The sequence below is a fragment of the Amia ocellicauda genome, chromosome 3 (genome assembly GCF_036373705.1).
Source record: "Amia ocellicauda isolate fAmiCal2 chromosome 3, fAmiCal2.hap1, whole genome shotgun sequence".
Lineage (NCBI taxonomy): Eukaryota > Metazoa > Chordata > Actinopteri > Amiiformes > Amiidae > Amia > Amia ocellicauda.
This window is the reverse complement of record NC_089852.1, coordinates 4,712,965-4,736,656: the sequence shown is the minus strand read 5'-3', so window position 1 is coordinate 4,736,656 and position 23,692 is coordinate 4,712,965. Positions and strand designations below refer to the sequence as shown.

Here is a 23,692-nt window from a genome sequence, read left to right as displayed (position 1 = left end):
TAATTACAAATACAAAACTGAAAATAACTGAATGTGTAAGTAATCACCCCCTTTGCTATGACGCAGCTTATTGAGCTGTGGTGAAACCAATTATCTTTAAAAGTCACGTAATTAGCTGAATGGAATCCACCTCAATGAAGGTGTGTCCCATGATTTCAGGTGATGAAATGGGTTTATATCGTAATGTTTCTGTGGGTTTATGTACCCTCTGACAAAATTGCAGAAACCCTGCCAGGAGATCATATTCAAGGCTGGAAACTCTTGCAATTACCAAGGAAAAAAATTCTACCGCTAGTTAAACACTGAAGTAAATAAAGAAAATAACAATGAAACCATTCGTTAAAGTCACACTGATACAGTAATTAATAGGGGAACATTTAAAATAAATAAATACAAATAAAATACAGAAATGTAATAAAATATTAGTCTCCCTGAGTAAGTGCCGATTACTCTATTTGACTTCTAAATGAAGATGCAAAACTGACATCAGTCCAAAATATGTCAATAGGGACCACTAACTATTTCAGCATTTCTGAAAGTTTAGATTGATGTATTTGTCACCAGCAAATGATTCTCTTAATAGTAAAAAACAAAACAGATGAGAAGCAAAAGAAGAGCCCGATAGATGGAGGGGTTCAGAGACAGAGAGAAGCCCCAGTGAAAAAAAGCAGTGTTTGTGTATTTCTGGTATTTTTAGCAGAACAGCTGAGAGTCACAGATGTGGGTCACAGGCCCGGCCGGCCTCTGTACTGCGCTCTGTACACCTGGAGCCGTCGAGCTCAGCTTCCGCAGGTTAATGACATGCAGGGCTCAAACACGCCCTTTATCCCCGGCACCTGGGCGTTCACTGCCGACTCCTCACCTGATTTAGCTGGGAGCTCAGCCATGGAAGACTGTATCTCCTTTAGAGTTGCCATAGGCCTCTTGGTAGCCTCCCTCACTAGTGACCTTCTCTCCTGGATACTCAGTTCTTGAGGACGGCCTGATCTAGGCAGATTCACAGTTGTGCCATATTCTCTCCATTTCTTAATAATAGACTTTACTGTGCTCCGGGGGATATTCAATGCCTTGGAAATGGTCTTATATCCAACCCCTGAATGGTGCTCTTGAAGAACCATATTCCTGATTTGTGTTGAATGTTCCTTCGTCTTCATGATGTCGTTTTTGTTAGGAATTGTACTAACCAACTGCGGGACCTCCCAGAGACAGGTGTATTTAACCTGAGATCATGGGACACACCTTCATTGCACAGAGGTGGACTCCATTCAGCTAATTATATGACTTCTAAAGACAATTGGTTTCACCACAGCTCAACCAGGTGTGTCAGAGCAAAAGTGGTGATTACTTGCGCATTCAATTATTTTGGGGTTTGTATACCAATTAATTTAGAACAATTTGCATATTATATTTTACACTTTGACATTATGGACATGTTCTGTGTTGATCAGTGGCAAAAACTCCTGATTAAATCCATTCTGATTTCATGTTGTAACACAATGAAATGTGGAAAAGTCCAAGGGGGGTGAATATTTTTGAGAGCCGCTGTATGTGCTCAATGTGCTCCACTGAGCAACCTTGCATTGTTTAACCCTTATTTTGGGGCTCGCAGATTTACCCAGGTGAACAAAAACATCATCTGGATATGCTGTATATATCTGGATATGTTTATTTTATTTTGAGGAAGGTTGCTTTTTTTAATACAGCGGGAATCAACAGAGGCTCCCAATGTCTGAGAAATGTGTGAAAACAATTTGACAGCAAAACTACAGTAAGGAGATCAAACACTGCACACTGAATAACTGTTAGTATCTATACATGTAGTGGCACAATGTTTCCAATTAACGCTATTTAATCCAGTACATTGTGTTCTGTTCCTGCTAATGTAAAGACGTTAAGCTCCACAAAGTTTCATATTTTATATTTTGGTTAGCCTCATAAACCATTTACCAATCAATAACTTATGAAAGATGCCTAAGGAAACTAAACTAATATGTGACAACATTGAAGAACAAACATAAGCACCTGGGCTTTATACAAAGACCAAAGAGTTCAACAATGTTTAAATCTCCCTTTCTAAACACAAGGTCTATAATCTGAGGTGGCTGAGGGAGTAACCAGCGAACCTTAGCAAAGGCTAAGGACGGGAGCAGAAACAGCATGTATGCGCTTGAGATTGACTTGCACATGGAAAAGGCTGATTGACTGATACCTCAATATTTGGGGGGAAAAAACTGCGAATATATAAACAATTAGATACTAATACAACACCTGACTGGTCTGAGCTCCACAGAATTGTGCGACGATTGTCACAGAAACCCGTTGGGCCATTTGTAACGCAAGACTTTTGGGAAACAGGAGAGTCAGGAGATGATGGCACAGGTAGGCGGGAAAACAGAAGGCGGCTCTATTCACCGACCTGTCATTTTTGCAGTGGTTCTGCAAAACACAATCGGACACTGCATTGTGAACGTGACCAAACCACCATCTCAGACGGGACACACAGGAGCCACTGTGTTGTGAAAATCAGATCAGAAAGGCCTTCCTCCTCAATCTGTATTATCCACAAAAAAACTCCCCTGGATTATTCACACGATGTTGTATGAACTTGAGGAAAAGCATACGTTTCTGTTCACATCAACTTCCCTCCCATATTTAATAACACCCTCAGTTTCCCACACCCATCCTTTTCAATGCATCTGTACATTTGCTTGGTATTGAGCTGCAATCTTGAAATTTCATATCAGCACAGGATCTCCAGAATCTAGTTTAGCATCAATTACATACCGGTACCTTCAGAACGAAACACACAGTAAGATGTAACCCCAACCCCCACACACACACCATTCTTTTCTTAAAGATTTATGTTCGCCCCACAGGGGAGTGAAGTGTGTTACCAGTGCCAAGCCCTCCCATCTCATCCAGGATACATGTCAGTGTATGCTCCCGATCAGCTGCCAAGACTGAGATGAACTTTGGAATCAGCTACTACACAAGATTTACTAGTCCTGTCATTAAAAACACGGCTCCTCTTGGCAAGGACTCTCAGTTTGCCAGAACATGCGTCTCTGTGCACATCAACAACAGAGTCATAAAAATACACACGGAAACCCAAGAACGAGTAGCTGCGCAGGGGCCTTGTGGAGGAAAACAAACACACACAAATAATCAAACATTTTGAATTAAAAATAATAATTTTAATCCAAAAAGTGTACTCTCAAGTCTACTTTTCCTAAGCAAAGTCATCTCTTTTGATAAATCATGTGCGAAAACAGCCATTAACGATAATTACCTTTACTTCAGCAACTTAAAAACCTTGGTGTACTTTTTAGTTACGCGTCACTGGCCTACTTAGATGAAAGAAAGGAGAGCAATGTTTAGGCAGAAATGCCGCAGTATAATAATAATGATTGTGGTACATGAAAGGTGGCAGAGTTTTTGACCGGTTGCCAACCTCCATTGTTTGAGCTGTGGCTGGGGCTTGTCATAATCGCCCGGGGAGAAAGCAGATAAGCAGTTTTTCATGTTATCCCGCTGCAAGCACCCAGGGAAGGATTATTTGCCAAAACGAGAAGCCTTCCATCTCCAAGTGATGATAATAAATGCTTTCAAATGCAATACTTAATTTCCTTGTTGACGTGTGTGTGAATACATCCAAAAAGGGTTCAGATTTCCGGGTTGTTGGTTTAGTTTAAGATATTATTAATGATTGACTATTAATCACTGACAAGAAAAGAGACACCACGGCATGGTGGCAGAGACACGTCCCGAGATGCCAGGAAGTGATCTAGCCTTCTCTTACAGCTCCGATAATCTACTTGCCTTACCTTTACTGGAGCTCACCTTACTATCAAGTACCGAGTGTCCACAATGCCTCTCAGTGGTGCTTCCAGAATTAAATTATGCATTTACTGGCTCAAGAACCAAGCAAAATGGTCTTCTGACATCTTTCTTCCTGATGTTCTACATGCCAGACATTGTTGGGTAGGTTACGGAGCCAGTTGGGGTTCAGTGTAAAACTATAATCACACAGCCTAAAATGGACTGAGGTTGTAGTGATGAGTGGTAAGGGGAACTGGGTTGGACTTCCCAGCCAGGCTTAGCACCATGTTGCTAAGGTACACATGAACCTCCTGACGCAAATCAAGCCGATTGTTTTCCAACCACCTTTTACTCCTGGTCGTTTTAATGCAAATACATCTCATTTGCATCCTCTCAAGACCTTTGTATTCACAAGAAACAGGAGTTGGTGTTAAAAGTATTTTGTTGGTTGTGGAAATGTTTTCAGGAAGTTTGTTTGCATGTGTGGCCAGTGGAAGCAGAAGACATTTTGGTTTTTAGTCAACACAAAATAGTGGTGCGGATCATTTCCATTAGAGACACTGTCAGCGTTTCAAAATCCTCCGCCAAACTCATGATTTTTATTTCTGCCTCAATATAGATACACTAGCCCACATTAAAAATACATAGCTTAAAAACACTTTACATAAACATATTTTAAGACCAGCTCAGTTCAAAAATCAAATGATTGTGCAACAACTCATGTGCTGTGTTGTTCACCACCACTTCTCCGGGTTTCTTCATTATGATAAAATAAGAAAATAACCAGGAAGAAAAACCCACTTAAATCCTATTACTGAAATACACTTTATTCAACAGACTAAATACAGTGTTTTGGGTAAAAATAGGTAATGCAGAGCCGTATGAAAGTATGTAGTATGCAGTTAAAATGTATATATTGTAAAGCTCTTTTGGTCTAACCAGCACAGTCTGACTGTAATTTGCTGAAAATCTATCATGTTTGTTTTTTTACCGGTTTACCACAGTTCGCAATTCAGCTATTTGATGAGGAATCATTTTCTAGATCTGTAAGTGCTGTATGTCTTAGCCCAAAACACATGCAAACCATAACTTAAAATGCTCCAAAAGCTTTTTTTTCTACTGTGTTTGAAGATGCACTCAAACCCATTGCTATGAAAATCTTACACGATCTACACCATTAGAAAAAACACCACACATGCCAGTTCAAGCAATAGCACACTTCCTGTATGCATAGTGTGTTCAACTGTCACTTTCATTATACCAACACAGACCCATGTCATTGGCATACTGTACATCCTATCCACATCAGGACTCTCTCTTATCTTCAGATCCACAGCAGTAACCTTTCGGTGCGTTTTACCAAGCTATATATTGCAGGGCTGGAGGCACCGGGAATCCAGACCTGCCCACAGTCTTGGTTTTAACAAGCTGAAATTACATGCCAAGTGCCTGCAGCGCAGTGGAGATGTGCAAACATGAAAGCACGCGCTGCAAAGTCAGGAGGAGGCGATATCCTCAGAGCTCACCTCGTCGTGCAAAGCATATTAAACAACTGGACTGCGCAAAAAGTCAGCCTATCAGCCACCACCAGACACCTGCTTCATACTTTTCATGTCTGTATTTTAAAACACCAAAGCCAAAAAGAAGACAGAAGCAGGTCGCCAACTCAGTACTTTCAGCTTATGTATTATGTGTGTCCTCCAGCCATTTTGCTCCCAGCACACAAACTAATTCTGTGGCGATAACAAGCCTGTGCGTCATAAATATAGTCGTTTTTTAAACGCGTCCTTACTGTAATGTGCATTTGCTTCACTATGTGTGTGGGAAAGGATAGGATTGTATTTTGTTGCTACCAGCTCTGGGACTATTTTTGTAGCCTCAAATTTCAGAACAGTGCAAAAGCCTGCACTATTTGTACCAGGTACTATTAAATCACATGACTGTACATTTACACAGAAGATGAATGTGAGGATTGAAAATCTACATTTCAAGGTTCAAGGTTTTTCCAACCAACTTTAAATTGCAAGATAGTCAACTCTTGTCGAATTCACTTCCATTTTAAAAGAACAAAGTGACCCTGAAAGGCTGAATGTGTTAAGAGACAGGAGGACAAGAAAGAGGAAGTCACGGTTATACGAGCGCCTCTTTCGGTTCACAAGTACTACAGAATAGTTAATAAACAAATACATTACAGGAATTACTTGTTATGAAGAGCTTACCCATACAGACTGACACATTACATTGTAATTAATTAGAGGACTCATTTGGATAATTAAAAGTAGAGATTAGGAATAGCCCAGTTTAGCCAGCCAAACCAATTAATTTAATCACAATCCACAGCATGCCTTAATTACAAGCAATAAAACAAATATTAATAACACAGAACATGACGGTCACCCCCATACTTTAAGGACCTAAGAAAAATATACATATCAAAGGTACATTTCCTTTAACTTCTCCTCATGCTTCTAGGTAAGCGCTAATGATAGATGTTATGGTTCAAATTAAATGCTGCTGAAGTGAGGCTACCTCTATTCTCCGCACTTGAAATCAATTAGAGTAAATGGCAAGGTGGCACTGATCAATAGTGGTGTTCGTTACTACAGGCAACGGCAGACAGCTGCTACGCCAGCCCGCAGCGGGACAACCCGACTCTACAGATGGATCCGTTCCCATTACTGGCAGAAAGGGATTTTAGTTCCTCACAAAGGAAAGAGGTTTGCAGGTATTTCCTGTCACGCACAAACACCTGCAAGCACTGAAATTGTGCGAGATCGTGATCATCTATACAACAGATGGCATTTCTAAAGCAAGGTACACATTGTAATTGTATACTGGTCCCTCAGACTACCCTAACCAAAGCTGGGAAATGTAAAATAATCAAGTGTCCCGTATTACTTTAAACACTCTTGCTAATGTCCAATCGTTTGTCCAATCCTCACTTTCTCCATCCAAACAATGTGGGGAAGCAATAAAAAAGGCAAACACAATGTTAGGGTATATTGTCAAAAGTGTAGAATTGAGAACAAGGGCAGTGATGTTCAGACTGTACAATGCACTAGTTAGAGCTCATCTGGATACTGTGGACAGTTCTGGGCTCCACACTTCAAGAAAGATATCGCTGCTGTAGAGGCAGTTCAGAGGAGAGCAACCAGACTTATTCCAGGTCTGAAGGGAAAGTCCTACTGAGAGACTGAGGACCTGAACCTTTTCACCCTGGAACAGAGGAGACTGCGTGGGGACTTGATTCAAGTCTTCAAAATCCTGAAAGGCATCAACCACATCAAACCAGAGCAGCTTTTCCAGATCAGCAGGGACACACACACCCGGGGACACAAATGGAAATTGGGCTTCAAGGCATTCAAGACAGAAAACAGGAGACACTTCTTCACACAGAGAGGCGTCACAATCTGAACAAACTCCCCAGCGATGTGGCTGAAGAGACAATTTGGGAACATTCAAAAACAGACTGGATAGGATCCTTGGATCACTTCTGGACACCAAACGAGCATGATGGGGCAAATGGCCTCCTCTCGATTGTCAACTTTCTTATGTTCTTCTGATTGACTTACTAGACCAAGTCTCACTTGATTTAATATTTAAATAAACAAACTGATAAATCACCTCCACCTCTGTCCTAAATACTGAGGCCGGTATATTTACTCTAATCCTGTCTGGGCAAAAAATAGATCACAGGTGAACTACTATATTAGTTAAAGGGAAAGAAGGATGAAGGATGAACGTCTCCACCGTTTGGAGGGAAAAACAAACAACAAACAGGTTGTATTTTATTAATCAGCTGATGTGTATATTGAAGCAGCGTCTAAGCTGAGTAGATCTGTAGATGTGAGTAGACAGAAAGAAGATGCGATGTACACTGAATGTGCTGGTCTTTCTCACACCTACTCTCATGTTTAACTCTAGTGTTAAAAGGGTGGCATGTTTCTGAATATTGCGCACCACTAACACATTCAGACACGCTGGCATGCAGCCGGCCGCACACGCTACGTTTTCTGCCATCTGGAAGCAGTTCAGCACAACCACACTTTTTTTTTATATATATATATATATATATATATATATATATATATAAAAAGCTCTGCTGCACTTGTAGAATGAAAAGCATCTTAGTGATGCTTGCACATTTTGATATCTTCAAATGCCAGCATGCCTACTGGGGACCTCATGGACAGAACAAATAAGGCAGCTGCGTTCTCACTCGATAAGAGAAACAAGGTCGATTTCTATTTTCCTTTGCAGCCCTGAGAGAACAAACCACAGCAGTTTCTTAATTGTACCAAATCAAATGTATTTTAACAGTACCGACAGCACATGCAGTTACAGGCTGCACACATCACTGCTTGATCCAAAGGCACATGGTCCAATGAATGAGTTGAAGAAAATAAATATGGTCCATTTGGTGTACTTAACAGGAATGGGCACAAATTATAGCCACTGCTGAAGGTCTCTTCAGGTCAGGTTTCACTGAACTTATTTCTCAATCTCTCTTTTAACCGGTGGGATGACACATGGGTTTCCACTCTAACAAGCTGAGGGAAGATCGCCATTAAGTTTGCAAATGGGGCGATGTTGCCTTCCAGAGCTTCATACAAACAAACCTCTTGTTTGTGAATTGAGGAAGGAAATGCAGAAGAACATGGTTAAACCTCTCGATGTGTGAAAAATAAGATGCAGTTCATCGTGTTTTCTGTATTGTTTTGTCACCATTTTCAACAAACACTTAACTCATCATATATTGCCCCCGACACTTCCTTAAAATAATAAATAAAAACATTCAAAGGATTATTCTGAACCAGCCTATTAAAGTGCCAATTCATCTGGATGTGGAGACTAAATAAATCAATTAGTAATTTTAACTTGTAAGCTTAGCAGCCAGGATTTTCAGACTAATTAATAAAATTAAAAGGATGCAAGTTTAATCATAAACAAACAAATGCACAAACAAACAAACAAACAAATGCTTAGGTTGTGTGGTACAATTGTGCAAGGAGGAGAAAAACAAAATGACATTTTGAATGTTTAGTCCTGTACGTGTGGGCCTTCCCTGGCAGCAGGGCAATATTGTTGAACAAAAACTCTCCCCCCCCCTCCATCTTAATTCCTTTCTGAATAACTGCCCTTTGACCTGCTTTGAATGGTGTGCATCCTCATTAAAAAAGAACCAGAAAAACCCTTGAGGCGTCACCTAGCTACTGTCTTGCACGCTCGCTGGGAGAGACGGCAGGACAGGCAGCCCAGGAGCACTAGCTGCACAGATCCATCGATCGCCACTGCGGCCGGCAACCCATTGGTTGGCAATGACATCATTTTATTGTATTTCCCTGCCAAGTGAGGGCTGGGGACCTTGAAAGTATCTGATAAGCAAACACAATAAGAGCCGGGAGCTTTGTGCCGAGTGTCCTCCCAACACATCAACACGGGACAAAGGAGCTACCCCTCCATTTAATCTCGTCTAATGACACCGCATTAATGAACAACAGACTTCTCCTTCACTTAACGTCCTAGTCTATCATTCCGACACGGAAAATGTGAAATGATTTGGCATGTGTTACTTGTTGTTTTGAAATTAAATGACTTAAAAACTGACATTCCAAAGAGCTTGACCTTTCAGTTCAATAATATATATTTTATATTTAAACTATAGATGTAGATCAGCACATTCTGCAATGTTAGACTACCTTAGAGTTATGCCAACCACATGTCTGAAACACAGGGTGCTTTGGTTTAACCTTTGGATTTCAGAAAGACAATACCGACATGTTTGCATGGAGCACTCAAGTTCCTGAGAACTGGGCCTGGATGCGCTTTAGATGGTATAATTTGTAATGAACTGTTAAATTTTTTTTGGCAAATTGCTATCAATCAATTCATTTGCATGAGAAAGAAAAGTGACATCGGGAGCAACTACTCGATGTAACAGCCAACCGGGGTCATTCTGGGAACAAGGCAGCAGTGGTAAAAACATAAATATTAACCCAGAGCAGGCTGCAGGTGTAAATCAAGAGCACGCTGGTCTGTTGACACTTAGTGTGTTGCCCTACTAAAACGGCACACCTGTAGTGTAATGTTTTGAAATCGCCCATGTTTGGGAAACACAAACAGAGGTTTCTGATAACTGCGGCACAAAAATCAAACCAAACAACAGGCAACCGCATTGCACCAGATAGCAACTAGTATTTTACAAGGGCTTTAATTTTCCTGATCAATACTACAGACAATTAAGCACATCAGGCTACAGGTGGTATTGACAGAAACACTCCTGTCCAGTGTATGCGTTTGGTAAACTAGACAGAATACCGGGGGGTGGGGGTTGGGAGACAGAAGAAAACATGTTCACAGGAAAGTCTTTCAGGACTAAAAGGTCGGCATCCTGTTCTGCTCCGAAATGGCCCAGCCAGAACAAACACAGCTTTAAAAGGGCACTGACCAGAGGCTGACAACATTTTCTTAGCTCTTGCCTGGGCCTGTTTTATAGTGTGTGATTTTCAGTTGTCCTTCTCTCTTAAATCAGCTCTTTTATGATTAATTTTTTTGATGCAACACACACTGTTCACTGGATGGTAAAACATGTTGGTACACATGGTTGGAATTATATTTGCCTAAATTTAACTTTTCCTTCTGTAATCCAAGATAAGTGGGTTCTCTGGAGAGGCCAACCATTCAATTCCCACATTCGTCTGTTTACATCAGTCTTTTTTCTTTTTAACAAATACACGTCCATGGTCCCATGAAACCAGAATTGTGAGTCTGGACTCCTCTATTGTGTGTGCGGTGGGTGTGTGCATTCTTCAAGTTTGTCATAACTGCAAACAACTCAGCGATGCTTCTGGGTTAGTAATTCTGCTTTACTATTATGGAAACAGATTGGCTGTATTGTATTTGCACAAAGAAGCATGCACAACCACAACACGTTGACATCAGTTGGACTTGTAACAAAAACACAGCAGGGTGGAAAAACACAAGTGCCTGGAAAAACACTTTGCCAGATATTTACAGGGACTTCATTTGATTTCATACATTTAGAATGAAAACAACATGCATTTCACTACATTGCTTTTTTTGTTTTAACAAATACAATAAAGAGATAATAAAATCGCCTTAACAATCTTATTTCTGAACACAGGACCTACCAATTAAGCTAAAGTTAGTGTCATACATAGTAGACTATTAATTCAGACTTCTTTTTTCCCCTCACACTTGTGCACCTACATGTCCACACCGACTGATTGAAGTCTACATTAAATTTGTGATTTTATGATGTAAAGCACCCTGCATTTGAAAGCTAGAAGGTGAAGTGTAAAAGCTAGAGAAGAAAGCTGTAGTAAACAGAGTCCTAATCAGAGTTGGGGTCAATTCAAATTCCCTTTTTCAGACCCATTCCCAACACAATTGCACTTCTTGTTGATATTGACACAACAGGCTCTACTGCAATCAGAATTAAATTGAAAAAGGAATTGGGATGGAGAGACTCGAATTGACCCCAACCCTGGTCTCTCATTTGTATAGAATTGAGAGTCAGAAATGATTACACACAAATAACGAATTACTACAGCAAGGGATTGACAGGAAATACCGATTTGTTCCCAGTACAAAGTAGCCCTCAAAGTTTTAAATTTGTTAAAGTTATTCATACTGCACATGGGCCTTGTTTTCACAATATTTGTATTGGTCTATTTCTCAATGTACTTAAGAGTTACATAACCCACAGACTCATATTATGATGCCACATCAAGCACTGACTGATTGCCTGACCTGAAGCCTCTCGGGGAGTCAGTGGTTAAATAGTTACTTCATTCCAATATCCAATGCGGAAATGACCGTGTTTTCCTCAGATCTGCTACAGTATTTCAACTACAATCAAAGGTCCTTAATGAAGCAGTAAACATCTGACATGGCATTCCTTTCAGAACTGAAATCATAAATATTTATAGCTCAGTTTGTGAGACATATTTTCAAACAGGCCAAACTCTCAGAAAGCAAAATGCAGAACTGTTTATCAGAGGAGCGTCTTAAATACCGATCATATTATAAGATGCTTCCTGCCACAATTCTCAGTGAAATAGACAAATTGTTCCCAAACCACATTACAGCTGCAACACAACACGTTCTCTGGTCAACAGAATCTGTGAGAAAGTAAAGCTACAGCTCTGCACACAACACAGCATTCAAATAAAAGGGGGGTCACAGAACAGCACATTTAAGAAGTCACTGCACACTATGGATAATAATACCAAGAGATTATCCACTGAAACCTTTGCAGAATAATATTGTTTAAAGAAAACCTACATACATGTCTACAGATACAAGATACAATCAGAAATATCAACGACCATGGCATGCTGTGTAAAATACTCAAATTGACCATATTACACCAATCAAATGCTCATAATTCCATCTCATAATCATAATTAAAGCAAATTGTCAAAGTGTCGTGTTTCTCATATCTATCATTTATCACTCATACGTCTACAAAGTGCCACCAAGACTACCTTCAGATGGTTATTTGTGTCTGGGTATATTACTAATGCCAGGAATATTGGGTGTGCAATCATCTTGCAAATCTTTCACTGCAGACAGTAAGCAGGCCCTAAGGCAACTAACTGAATTCTAACCAAAAACACACCATGTGGGCCTTAATGGCATTAAGTTTAAGAGGTTTTTTTTTGTCAACACTATGAAACCTGTTATACCTGAGGATCCAGTGATATTGGGTTGGGATTTTTTTTTTTTGTGCTATGTTTTAATCATTCATTTTGCAAAACACTGCGATTCTCCAGCCCCATCAACCCCAGCCGCACTGAAGAATGCTCCAAAACAAGCAGGAAGAAACGTCTGAATGGGTTTTTCTTGTCATCCTGGTTGGTACATCCACAGCACACACACACAGAGGCAACAGATGCAAAGGGTGGCAGTGTCCACCTCTGAAAGAGATGCTAAACTTACGTTTCTCATCATCAGCGTGTACTAAAGATGCTGCTCTCGACAAAACATCCAGAGGAGTTTCCATTCTTGGCAAGATCCTACAAGTAAGCAAAACGAAAAATTACAAAGTGCTGCCAGTGGGATTCAGGGATTATGACAGGAAGAGAAAAGCGGAGTCTCCAAAACAAAAAAGAAACATAGTAACAGTACTTCATGTTGCACTTATTGTATTGCATAACAGGGATTATAAATTACACCTATTTTACAAACATGCCTTGACAGTCACTTCTGTTCGCTTCTGCAGTGACATGGGATGAATGAAATAGCAGAAGAAAACGGAGCGAGTTACTAAAGTAATTTACATGAATATGAATGAATTAATGAACATTAGTGCGCAGTACTACAGTATAACAAGCAGCATAACAATGTTTTAATGTGAATTGCTCATTGCTAGCAAAATCAACCCTTTATATTACCTACAATACAGGCTAGAAATGATGGGTAATGCTTTGCAAAAGTTACGTTTACATTTTTAAGACTTATTTAGCCCATAAGACGTGTATCTGTAGGTTTTAAAAGCATGTGCATGCAACACGGTGCGATATGAACAGTTTTAAAACCAGCACCTTCAAAAGATCGCATGATAAAATACTTCTCCCCCAAAAACCCTACATAAACGTATTTCTGCAGTGCCTCTTTGCTGTGTCATTACGTGCATATTTCGCATAAACACTGATTTCATTTTAAAGCATGCTTTACTGCCAGAGCATCCAGTAATGTGCCCACAAGCAAAGCCAGCACACGACACTGGTCCACGCCGCTTCAAACTACTTGGAAAAGAAAGTTTCTCGGCACTTTTCCCGGTGTCTCGATGTGTCTGTGATGTCCTGACCCGTTTCAAAACGAGTGCCTACCCAACACAAAACACGCACTCGGTGTATTAGCAGTACTGGGATATTAAGACACAGCGTCCCGGGAAGTTAGGACACTTGTACAGGACATGAAGCTGCTCGGTTGGTGCAGTCTGCTGGCATGCCATCCTGCCTGATCCGGCGCTGCATTCCTGTCATTGCTTTGCACGCCGGGCTCCACAGCCGCAGCTCCGGTACCTACCACCTTGCAGTGCCGCTCCGGAGTCCTGAGGCTGCGAACTGTGCGGATCGTCGCGGATGGTTGCGGCCGCCCGACTCCTTACACCCGTCCGGATCCCTGTTCCGAGTCGCAGTCCCGGCTGAGGCGATGACGGCGTGGCTGCGGCTCCGCGGCGGGACTCGGCGCACTGGCCCGCAGGAAGAATGCGTGGAATGATGGAATGCTCTTCCTAGCAGGTGGGGACAGTGCGGCGCTGCCATTGGTCGGGCGCCCCCAATGAGGTCAGCATAAATTATGTTAATGAAGGCGTTACATCACATCCTCAGCAGGTAGAGGACAATAAGGAAGTGGCCGGGCGGTACTGCGAGCAGCGTGCTCCGGCGGGGCAGGTCCTGTCTTCAGCCCGAGTTCAAACGCTGTCCCGTCGGAGATTCAGTTCTCATCTGCAGCAGCATTGGTTAAGTCTCAATGAAGTGAGATGAAATTGTTCAACTGATCCCACTTCAAAATGTTAAGTTAATCAAAATGCTTAATAAACCCTCAATATAAATATTTGCAATAAACATTTATATATACAGCTCTGGAACAAATTAAGAGACCACTCCAAGTTCAGAAATCAATGTTGTGGTTAATTTTTTCCAGAGCTGTATATACACCGATCAGCCATAACATTATGACCACTGACAGGTGAAGTGAATAACACTGATAATCTCGTTATCATGGAGCCTGTCAGTGGGTGAGATATATTAGACAGCAAGTGAACATTTTGTCCTCAAAGTTGATGTGTTACAAGCAGGAAAAATGGGCAGCGTAAGGATCTGAGCGACTTTGACAAGGGCCAAATTGTGATGGCTAGACGACTGGGTCAGAGCATCTCCAAAACTGCAGCTCTTGTGGGGTGTTCCCGGTCTGCAGTGGTCAGTACCTATCAAAAGTGGTCCAAGGGAGGAAAAGCGGTGAACCGGCGACAGGGTCATGGGCAGCCAAGGCTCACTGATGCACGTGGGGAGCGAAGGCTGGCCCGTGTGGTCCAATCCAACAGACAAGCTACTGTAGCTCAAATTGCTGAAAAAGTGAATGCTGGTTCATATAGAAAGGTGTCAGAAGACACAGTGCATCGCAGTTTGTTGCGTATGGGGCTGCGTAGCCGCAGACCAGTCAGGGTGCCTATGCTGAGCCCTGTCCACTGCCGAAAGCGCCTACAATGGGCACGTGAACATCAGAACTATATCACGGAGCAATGGAAGAAGGTGGCCTGGTCTGATGAATCACGAGTTCAAGGTGTTGACTTGGCCTCCAAATTCCCCAGATCTCAATCCAATCGAGCATCTGTGGGATGTGCTGGACAAACAAGTCCGATCCATGGAGGCCCCACCTCGCAACTTACAGGACTTAAAAGGATCTGCTGCTAACGTCTTGGTGCCAGATACCACAGCACACCTTCAGAGGTCTAGAGGAGTCCATGCCTCGACGGGTCAGGACTGTTTTGGCGGCAAAAGGGGGACCTACACAATATTAGGCCATAATGTTATGGCCGATCAGTGTATATATATAAACCTACCATGAAGGTATAGGAAACAAATGCCTTTGTTTGGACTAAGACCCTGGAGTATTACATATTATTTAAGACAAAGCACATTCTTGCCATTTTCAACTTTGTGTAACACTGAGAACATTTAATTAAACCAGTTTTTAAACACTGTAGGTGTCTCACCAACAGAAATACCTCAATTCCCGTTGAATATCAAAGTTATCAGATCAATTAAAACTCATATTGCAGAAACAAGCTTTTAAGGTATTAGTTTATTCATTTATTGTATAATAAATACAATCAGTGGAATGGTATCTGACTGCAGGAAATGTGAAGAACATTACAAGTAAAGTCCTTTACATCCTTCTAGGCTGCGATACTTTGACCTGAATTTGTGCTCGCCAGCTGCCAACCCTCCCAGTGGGTCCCCAGTCACAACTACATCGCTCAGCAGTCACTACTTTCCTGTGGTGAACAATCCCCTCCTTAAATATCTTGCTTACAAAAGCATGAAGTTGAATAAATAAAGAAAGAAACAAAAACAATAATTTGTGGTTAAAGTTGTCCTGAAACTTCTACTTCAAATGAGCAGAGTGTTGTTTGTTTATGGGTCTATTTACTGTAGATCTCTGGAGTGTTGTGAATCAGCTCAGATGTTGTGTGTGTGTGTGTATCGGATATTATGCTTTCCACAAAAAATAGCCCTTTCCAGATCCAGAACGAACACACACACATATTTTGAAGCATGCTGGAAAGTAAAAGTCTAGTGATTTGTGTAGCACTTCTGAGGTGCATTATAGTAAAAATAGCAGGTAGATATATACACTTCAGTTATGAGAGATCAGGATGTTAATATAACTCCTGACAACCTTCAATATTGGTTTATACTAGCTGAGAACCTGGGGAAACAATACAAATGTTCTTATTGATTATCAAATCAAGTTTCCATGTATCTTTTCATGTAAGACTGTGGACATTAGTGAAGATACACTTTGCATTCCTCATTTCTGTCTAGGAAGATGTACGGACTATGTTTTTCCTCACTAATTTAAATGCAAATTACATGTTTTCTGCTTTTCTGTATATATTAGAATAATTTATTAAAACACATCCTGAGCAGAAGCTATGTATAGCCACAGAGGAAATCATATTTTCAGTTTTTCATTCAAAGTGGTTGTAGTATTGAATATAGAATGTATGGAGTTACAGAAGTATGAAACTCAAATGTACAGCATTTATCTCTTCTTTATTTTATTTTTTAAAGAAAATATCCCTTTTGTGGGCATCTCCGCATCTGATGCTCTGTGAAGCATCGCATAAAATAATCCTTTGAATGGCGGAGCAAAAACTCTTAAAAATGTATTAGTCATCCAGTGCCTGGAGAGAATAAAACTACTTCAAATTCAAGTGATACCTTTGCAAAGAGAAGAGATATTTCCACAATGACAGACACAGAGTACTGCAACCGCTGACTTTAACAGAAAATGTAAGTCCATAAAAAAACAAGACGAGATGCTTCAAGTATCACGAGGACTTCCTCCTGGATCCTTTCCACATTTTCATAAGCTTTTTGAAACTATACGACACAGTTTTCAGCATGCCTAAGGAAACAAAATACATTGAATTATTTTTAAAGAGCGGTAGAGAAGGCTGCCACTATTAACCACAGTGATATGCAAATTTGTTTGATAAACTGATAAAAAATACAGCAAAGTTTATAGCAGGAAATTGTAAAATACGTTTCTCATCAACAGGAAAGAATGTCTCACCAGCGGTCATTATGCCTTTCGCACTCTGGGTAAGGCTGGAGGACTTGACTATTGAAGATATCCCTGGAGGAAAAAACAACACCACCACCACAATAAAACAATAACAATAAACACTAAGTAATGGTCTAATACCGAGACCAGAACTATCATTTCATTGGTTTCAATTCCTCTTCTCAGTCTTTACGAACTCGGGATTTTAAAACTGGTGGATCTGGTAATTCAGGAGATTAATAAATCAGGCTTCACAGGTAGCTAAAGGACAATAGCATTTCAAGCACATTACTAATAGGAGGAAATGAATCTGAGTACAAAATAATACTATAACGCTAACATTATAATCTGAAGAGAAACACACATCTGTGTCTGGTTTGCAGGTGTCCTCGTGTTTAGCACCGTTTATAACCCGTAAATGCAGACACATGCACACTGGGACAGGCAGGCTGACCTTGTTGGATTACCAATCCACAGTCTGGATCCTGAGCCACCTGCAGCAGGATCTCCTCCACGTCCCTGTTCTTCCCAGGTGGATCCACGAGACGGGTGATCTCCTGCTGCAGATTCCTGGGAAGACCCATCAGCTGTGTGAACTGCCCCTCTGGACTCTTATCAACCTGAGAATGAAACAAGCACTGTGATGCTGCTGGAGAAATCATGCACAGTGATACAGAAAGACCTACAAGGGAAAGAGTTCTATGTTTTCCTGAATAATAATAATAATAATAATAATAATAATAATAATAATAATAATAATCTTTTGGACCTCCACATATACTGTCAGCACTCTAATATGGCAATGTTATGAAGACATTATAAAGATGATACCCATATACATAAATACATACACCGATCAGCCATAACATTATGACCACTGACAGGTGAAGTGAATAACACTGATAATCTCGTTATCATGGCACCTGTCAGTGGGTGGGATATATTAGACAGCAAGTGAACATTTTGTCCTCAAAGTTGATGTGTTAGAAGTAGGAAAAATGGGCAGCGTAAGGATCTGAGTGACTTTGACAAGGACCAAATTGTGATGGCTAGACGACTGGGTCAGAGCATCTCCAAAACTGCAGCTCTTGTGGGGTGTTCCCGGTCTGCAGTGGTCAGTACCTATCAAAAGTGGTCCAAGAAAGGAAAAGCGGTGAACCGGCGACAGGGTCATGGGCGGCCAAGGCTCATTGATGCACGTGGGGAGTGAAGGCTGGCCCGTGTGGTCTGATCCAACAGACGAGCTACTGTAGCTCAAATTGCTGAAAAAGTGAATGCTGGTTCTGATAGAAAGGTGTCAGAACACACAGTGCGTCGCAGTTTGTTGCGTATGGGGCTGCGTAGCCGCAGACCAGTCAGGGTGCCCATGCTGACCCCTGTCCACTGCCGAAAGCGCCTACAATGGGCACGTGAGCATCAGAACTGGACCACGGAGCAATGGAAGAAGGTGGCCTGGTCTGATGAATCATGAGTTCAAGGTGTTGACTTGGCCTCCAAATTCCCCAGATCTCAATCCAATCGAACATCTGTGGGATGTGCTGGACAAACAAGTCCGATCCATGGAGGCCCCACCTCGCAACTTACAGGACTTAAAGGATCTGCTGCTGACGTCTTGGTGCCAGATACCACAGCACACCTTCAGAGGTCTAGTGGAGTCCATGCCTCGACGGGTCAGGACTGTTTTGGCGGCAAAAGGGGGACCTACACAATATTAGGCAGGTGGTCATAATGTTATGGCTGATCGGTGTACATCAAAAGCTATTTCTCTGTTGCTAATTTATTAAGGATGAAAATAAAAACTAGGACATTCATGACTTTATTTTGGATCTACGAAATCTCTACATATACCATGTTTGTCCTGTCCTGCTCAAATCAGCTCAGTGCTCGATTCTCCCCACGTCTAGTTTCGACACTACGTTATTCATAGGTTGACAAGTTATACAGGCTCCTTTACCAGGCAGATCCCTGAATGTTTTTCGGAGTGAAGGAACTGTTCTTTCAAACGAACACTGCAGGGTGGACAGCTGGGTCATCACAGGGGATCAGTTACATCCACTCAGACGTGGTGTTTGCTATAAGCGTGGGCTGGGTAGTGTGGGGATGGAGGCGGGGACAAGAGAACAACGGTACGAAATCTTACTCTCCACTACGGAGGGAGTGCCTCTGCCGGTGCACTGGAGGCCTGGCGAGCCGTGCGAGAGGAAACAGGGAGCCGCTTCTGCTGTTCAGACTCGACAGACGTAAAACGCACCCCGGGGACTATGGCTCAGTTGTTCCTACCCTGCTCTTTACTGCTGTCCAATGCATGCCATAGTCACGTGGCCCAAGGCAAACCTATAAATCAAGCTACGGCATTCCTTTACAGCAGTTTTGTAATTTGCTCTTAAATAAAGAAGACTTGAGATCTCACCTCCAGTTTGCCCTGCTGGGGCTTGTAAACCACCTGTGAGCATTCCTGGAGAATGCTGCCGTAGAGGTTGTGGAAGTGTGGCATGTTGCTCTTGACGATGTTTAAAACCTTAGCTTTGTCCTCTCCTATGAGCATCCGAAAATCCCCTAAAAAAAAAAAAAAAAAAAGAATATTTGTAACAGTTTGGAACTGAAATAGTTGTATAGATCAGTTGACTGAAATCAGCTCACATAGCCTGCCATTAAAACTCACGCAAATTCAATGTTGTTTTGCTGTGTAATTCGGACTAGTTTCTAGACAGGTGCACTGCTTGCAAAACTTAATATATCTCTTGAACAAGTATTTGTAAACATCTGTGGTTTTTTGTATTTTAAAAAGAACATTCTGGGGATTCGTATGTTTATTATTTTCTAAGTGTTTATAAGCCTGTTTAACTGGGTTGTTTTGAAAATAAAAATGGTGTCTGTATAAGTTTCGTTTCTTTGCCAATGCATATTTCTGTATTAATTCCAAAAATAAACGAATTACAGAAGAATGAAAACCGTCAGTTTCTTGTGATATACAGGTTGCATATTATGCTTATATGTATTTGTGTAAATTTAAGTAATTTGCTGCGCTATGTTAAGCGCTGGGATTTTTTTGAGAGCACTCTAGGCCTGACGCGTTGAGTACCCCCTGTGGGGCTAGTACTCTGAGGGTTAATATATAACAACTTAATATAAAACAGGACACGTTCTCCTCTCTGAAACACTATCAAACACCAACATTCATTCTGATTGTCAGGCTTCAGTATATACTCCTATTAAATGATTATATAGTGCCAATGCTGCTGCCCTATATTCCCTTATATATAATAGCTCGGCATTAAAATATCGATGCATGTTATTATGTGTTGGAGAACTAATAAAAAAAAGTCTCTAACAGCATGGTATGAATACAGTCACCTGAATAGGAGAGTCCAGCAATCTGGACAAAAAGGTCCTCTATCGAGCAGCTCTCGGGCAGCATGAGGAAGGCCGCGGTGACCGCACTCTTCAGGTTACTGCCCAGCGCTGCGCAGAGTCGGACGCTCTCATCCTGGACCAGGATTTTAACCTACAAAAGAACACTGATTTGCCATGCGTTTCTTGTAGTTTTCTTTGTTATGAGGAGCTGAACAGAGTAACAACAATCTGTCTGGTAAAAGGTTAAACTATGCCAAGGGTACGAGAGAAGACCTCTGGAGAAAGTGAGGAACACAATACACAAAGAAGGCGCCTATAAAGCCATTAGAGTTCCTTCACTAGCTTGATCCCTTTCATTTTCAAATCTCTTTAGAATTGATATATGGAGATTTAATGTATAGATCACAACTGCAGGTAAAATTTGAAGGTCATGCTGCTGGACCATGTGGATTTTAAAAAGCAGATGCATTCCCAAAAGAGCATTTACTGACAGAAAGCATGCTTATTAATATCTGCTGAGAAAACAAACACTGCCCTCATCTGGCTGATATGTCAAATTACTTTTATGTTAAGAGGATCCTTAGAAGTAACTTTAAAGTTGACTTTCTTAGTAAAGCATATTTAGTGAATGAACAGCCGTGGCTTTGATGGCAGGTTCTGTTTGTTTGGTGGGATGAACTCACGGGCTTGTGCAGCCTCCCGGCCACGTACAGGGTCTTCCAGTGATGCAAGTCCTCGATCAGAGCATCGGTGCTGATCACCCCGTACTTGATCACCTGCAATACCATATTGTCACGTTGTGTTAATCAGATCAAAATTATTATTTCTAATAGCCTTATAAAATAGGGAGTGGGGGGTTCCAGCACCATTATGCAATATGAGTAAATCACATCTTACTGTAATCTATAGTATTAACAACGAAAATATACACACAGCACAACCACACAGCACTCTTATGTAACATATATCATGACTGTAGAGACTTTCCCTTACCCTGCCATCGCATGGCACTAAGGTATTGTAATAGACCCCGGCTCCATGATTGCCTTGTAAATTGCTGATCTGTCTCGGACCGAGGTACTTCAGGAAGGAGTAGTGCTTTCTGTTCTGCATCAGATTCATGGTGTGCCAAGTGACCGGATCATCAACGGCAAACACAAAATCTAGCATATTATTCTGGAGAGAGATGGATTTTTAAAAGAGTATTACAAGAAATGACTGACACTCAAACAACAACCTTGCTGGCGTTATGAAGAATAGACTGTGATTCAGGTGTTACCAGAAACAATTGCAACAGAATTAAACAGAAAACATTAATTACTGGGGAGTCTAGAAAGCAGACCCACATCACTAGAATCAATTTTAAACAATTAGCCATTTAAAATCATCAGACTAATTTAAATAAGACACAAAAAGTGGCAGCTGATAAATGCATCAGCTTTAGATACTGAAAAAATGGAGATCTGCAGGAGCTAACCAGAAGCTCTAAGGTGACACACATATAGATAATCTAATTTCAAATCTGTTAATGATCTGATCTTCTATAAAGGGCATATGAAAGAGAGAAAAGCGAACACATTATACACACCATATAATACACATTGCATTATAGGAAAACAGGACCAGCATAAGCAGTACAGTGTATACACTTATTTACAACAGGTTTCACAGACCCTGATTAGCACTAGTCTTGATTTACTCCCTAGTGCTAAACAGTGAAACCAGCCCTAAATGTATTTAACGTTTATTGACGTCTTCTTACCCCCATCTGCCCCTGGGTGGTTCCGGATTGCCTAAATACACCAGATCCATAGGCAAAAGCCAGACTTATATCCTGGGGAAAGTGTGACAAGATCCTCCTGTACAAAACACTGGTGGTCTGCAGGACTGGCAATGGCATGGCTATAGCAAATATGAAATAATAATATATATAAAAATAAAAAATAAATAATAATAATGAATGTAAGACGTATTAAATGATAAATATAAGTAGATGGTGTTGTTAGTAAACCACCAGTAAAACACTGTGCTTACTGACAAATGCCCTCCGCCTGTTCAGCTACAGTAACATGTTGATGATGTCATACTTGCAACCTTTTCAGAATGATCGATTATCACCAGCTACAAGCTACAAGCCCACAAATGATCCCCCCTCATCGATACCGCCTTCCTCATCCTGTATCTGAAAAGGTTACTTTACATGCTGCTGAATGTCAACAAACCGTATTGGTTGGTGTGAAACAACCGCATTTAAAAAATCCAACATGGCTTCCTTACTTCGGCGGCCGCCGGCATGTTTCGGGTTTTTCCGAGGTAATGGATCAAAGATGAAGACGCGTCCACCCAAGATCAATTACACACGATCCACAGGTTTAGAGATGAAAAGCAGATCGATGTTTAATACACGTTTTTGCACTTGTTGCTTCATTAAAATATACCACTGTATTTTATTATTTTTAATACAATATAAATACAGTAGAGTTTATTGTTACATTTTCTTGTTTTTAATATTAATAAGGATTTTGAATGCGGTTGTGTCACATAAACCAAAACCAACCGAAAACAACGGAGATTAACGTAAAGACAAACAGAACTATCACCCACTAGTGGATGGAGGCTTAATGCATTTGTATATGGAAATAGTCCTGGGTTTATGCAAGCAAATGTGCATACATACATACATACATACATACATACATACATACATACATACATACATACATACATACATACATACATGCATGCATACATACATATACTCAGCAAAAACAGAAACGTCCTCTCACTTTCAACTGCTTTAATTTTCAGCAAACTTAACATGTGTAAATATTTGTATTAACATAAAAAGATTCAACAACTAAGACATAAACTGAACAAGTTTCACAGACATGTGACTAACAGAAATGGAATAATGTGTCCCTGAACAAAGGGGGGTCAAAATCAAAAGTAACAGTCAGTATCTGCTGTGGCCACCAGCTGCATTAAGTCCTGCAGTGCATCTCCTCCTCATGGACGGCACCAGATGTGCCAGTTCTTGATGTGAGATGTTAGCCCGCTCTTCCACCAAGGCACTTGCAAGTTCCCAGACCTTTCTTGGGGCAATGGCCCTAGCCCTCACCCTCTGATCCAACAGGTCCCTGACGTGCTCAATGGGATTGAGATCCAGGCTCTTCATTGGCCACGGCAGAACACA

General features: G+C 41.1%; 2 protein-coding genes across 4 annotated transcripts in view; both read right to left on the bottom strand.

The window, feature by feature from the left end:
- The window catches only part of vgll4b (vestigial-like family member 4b), a 44,507-nt gene extending 30,378 nt beyond the window's left edge, over nucleotides 1-14,129 (bottom strand). Inside the window, exons 1-2 of the mRNA XM_066697826.1 lie at nucleotides 13,876-14,129; nucleotides 12,784-12,860 (exon numbers count right to left, since the gene is read on the bottom strand). Of these exons, the coding sequence (XP_066553923.1) occupies nucleotides 12,784-12,860; nucleotides 13,876-14,114 (316 nt within the window). The 5' untranslated portion in view covers nucleotides 14,115-14,129. The remainder of the gene's footprint in view (nucleotides 1-12,783; nucleotides 12,861-13,875) is intronic.
- A 2,483-nt stretch (nucleotides 14,130-16,612) lies between these two features.
- Nucleotides 16,613-22,740, bottom strand: tamm41 (TAM41 mitochondrial translocator assembly and maintenance homolog). Of its 3 annotated transcripts, none has more exons than XM_066697828.1 (9): nucleotides 22,534-22,740; nucleotides 22,262-22,401; nucleotides 21,493-21,675; nucleotides 21,183-21,275; nucleotides 20,500-20,650; nucleotides 19,556-19,701; nucleotides 17,600-17,765; nucleotides 17,155-17,217; nucleotides 16,613-16,986 (listed from the first exon to the last, which is right to left on the bottom strand). In XM_066697828.1, the coding sequence occupies exons 2-9, from the start codon at nucleotides 22,397-22,399 to the stop codon at nucleotides 16,910-16,912; spliced, it is 1,017 nt and encodes a 338-aa protein (XP_066553925.1). In that variant the 5' UTR covers nucleotides 22,400-22,401; nucleotides 22,534-22,740; the 3' UTR covers nucleotides 16,613-16,909. The 3 variants fall into 3 exon arrangements, with proteins under 3 accessions (XP_066553925.1, XP_066553926.1, XP_066553927.1); XM_066697829.1 differs by having other exon boundaries at nucleotides 22,262-22,333; nucleotides 22,534-22,739; XM_066697830.1 differs by lacking the exon at nucleotides 22,262-22,401.
- Between the last annotated feature and the right edge of the window lie 952 nt (nucleotides 22,741-23,692).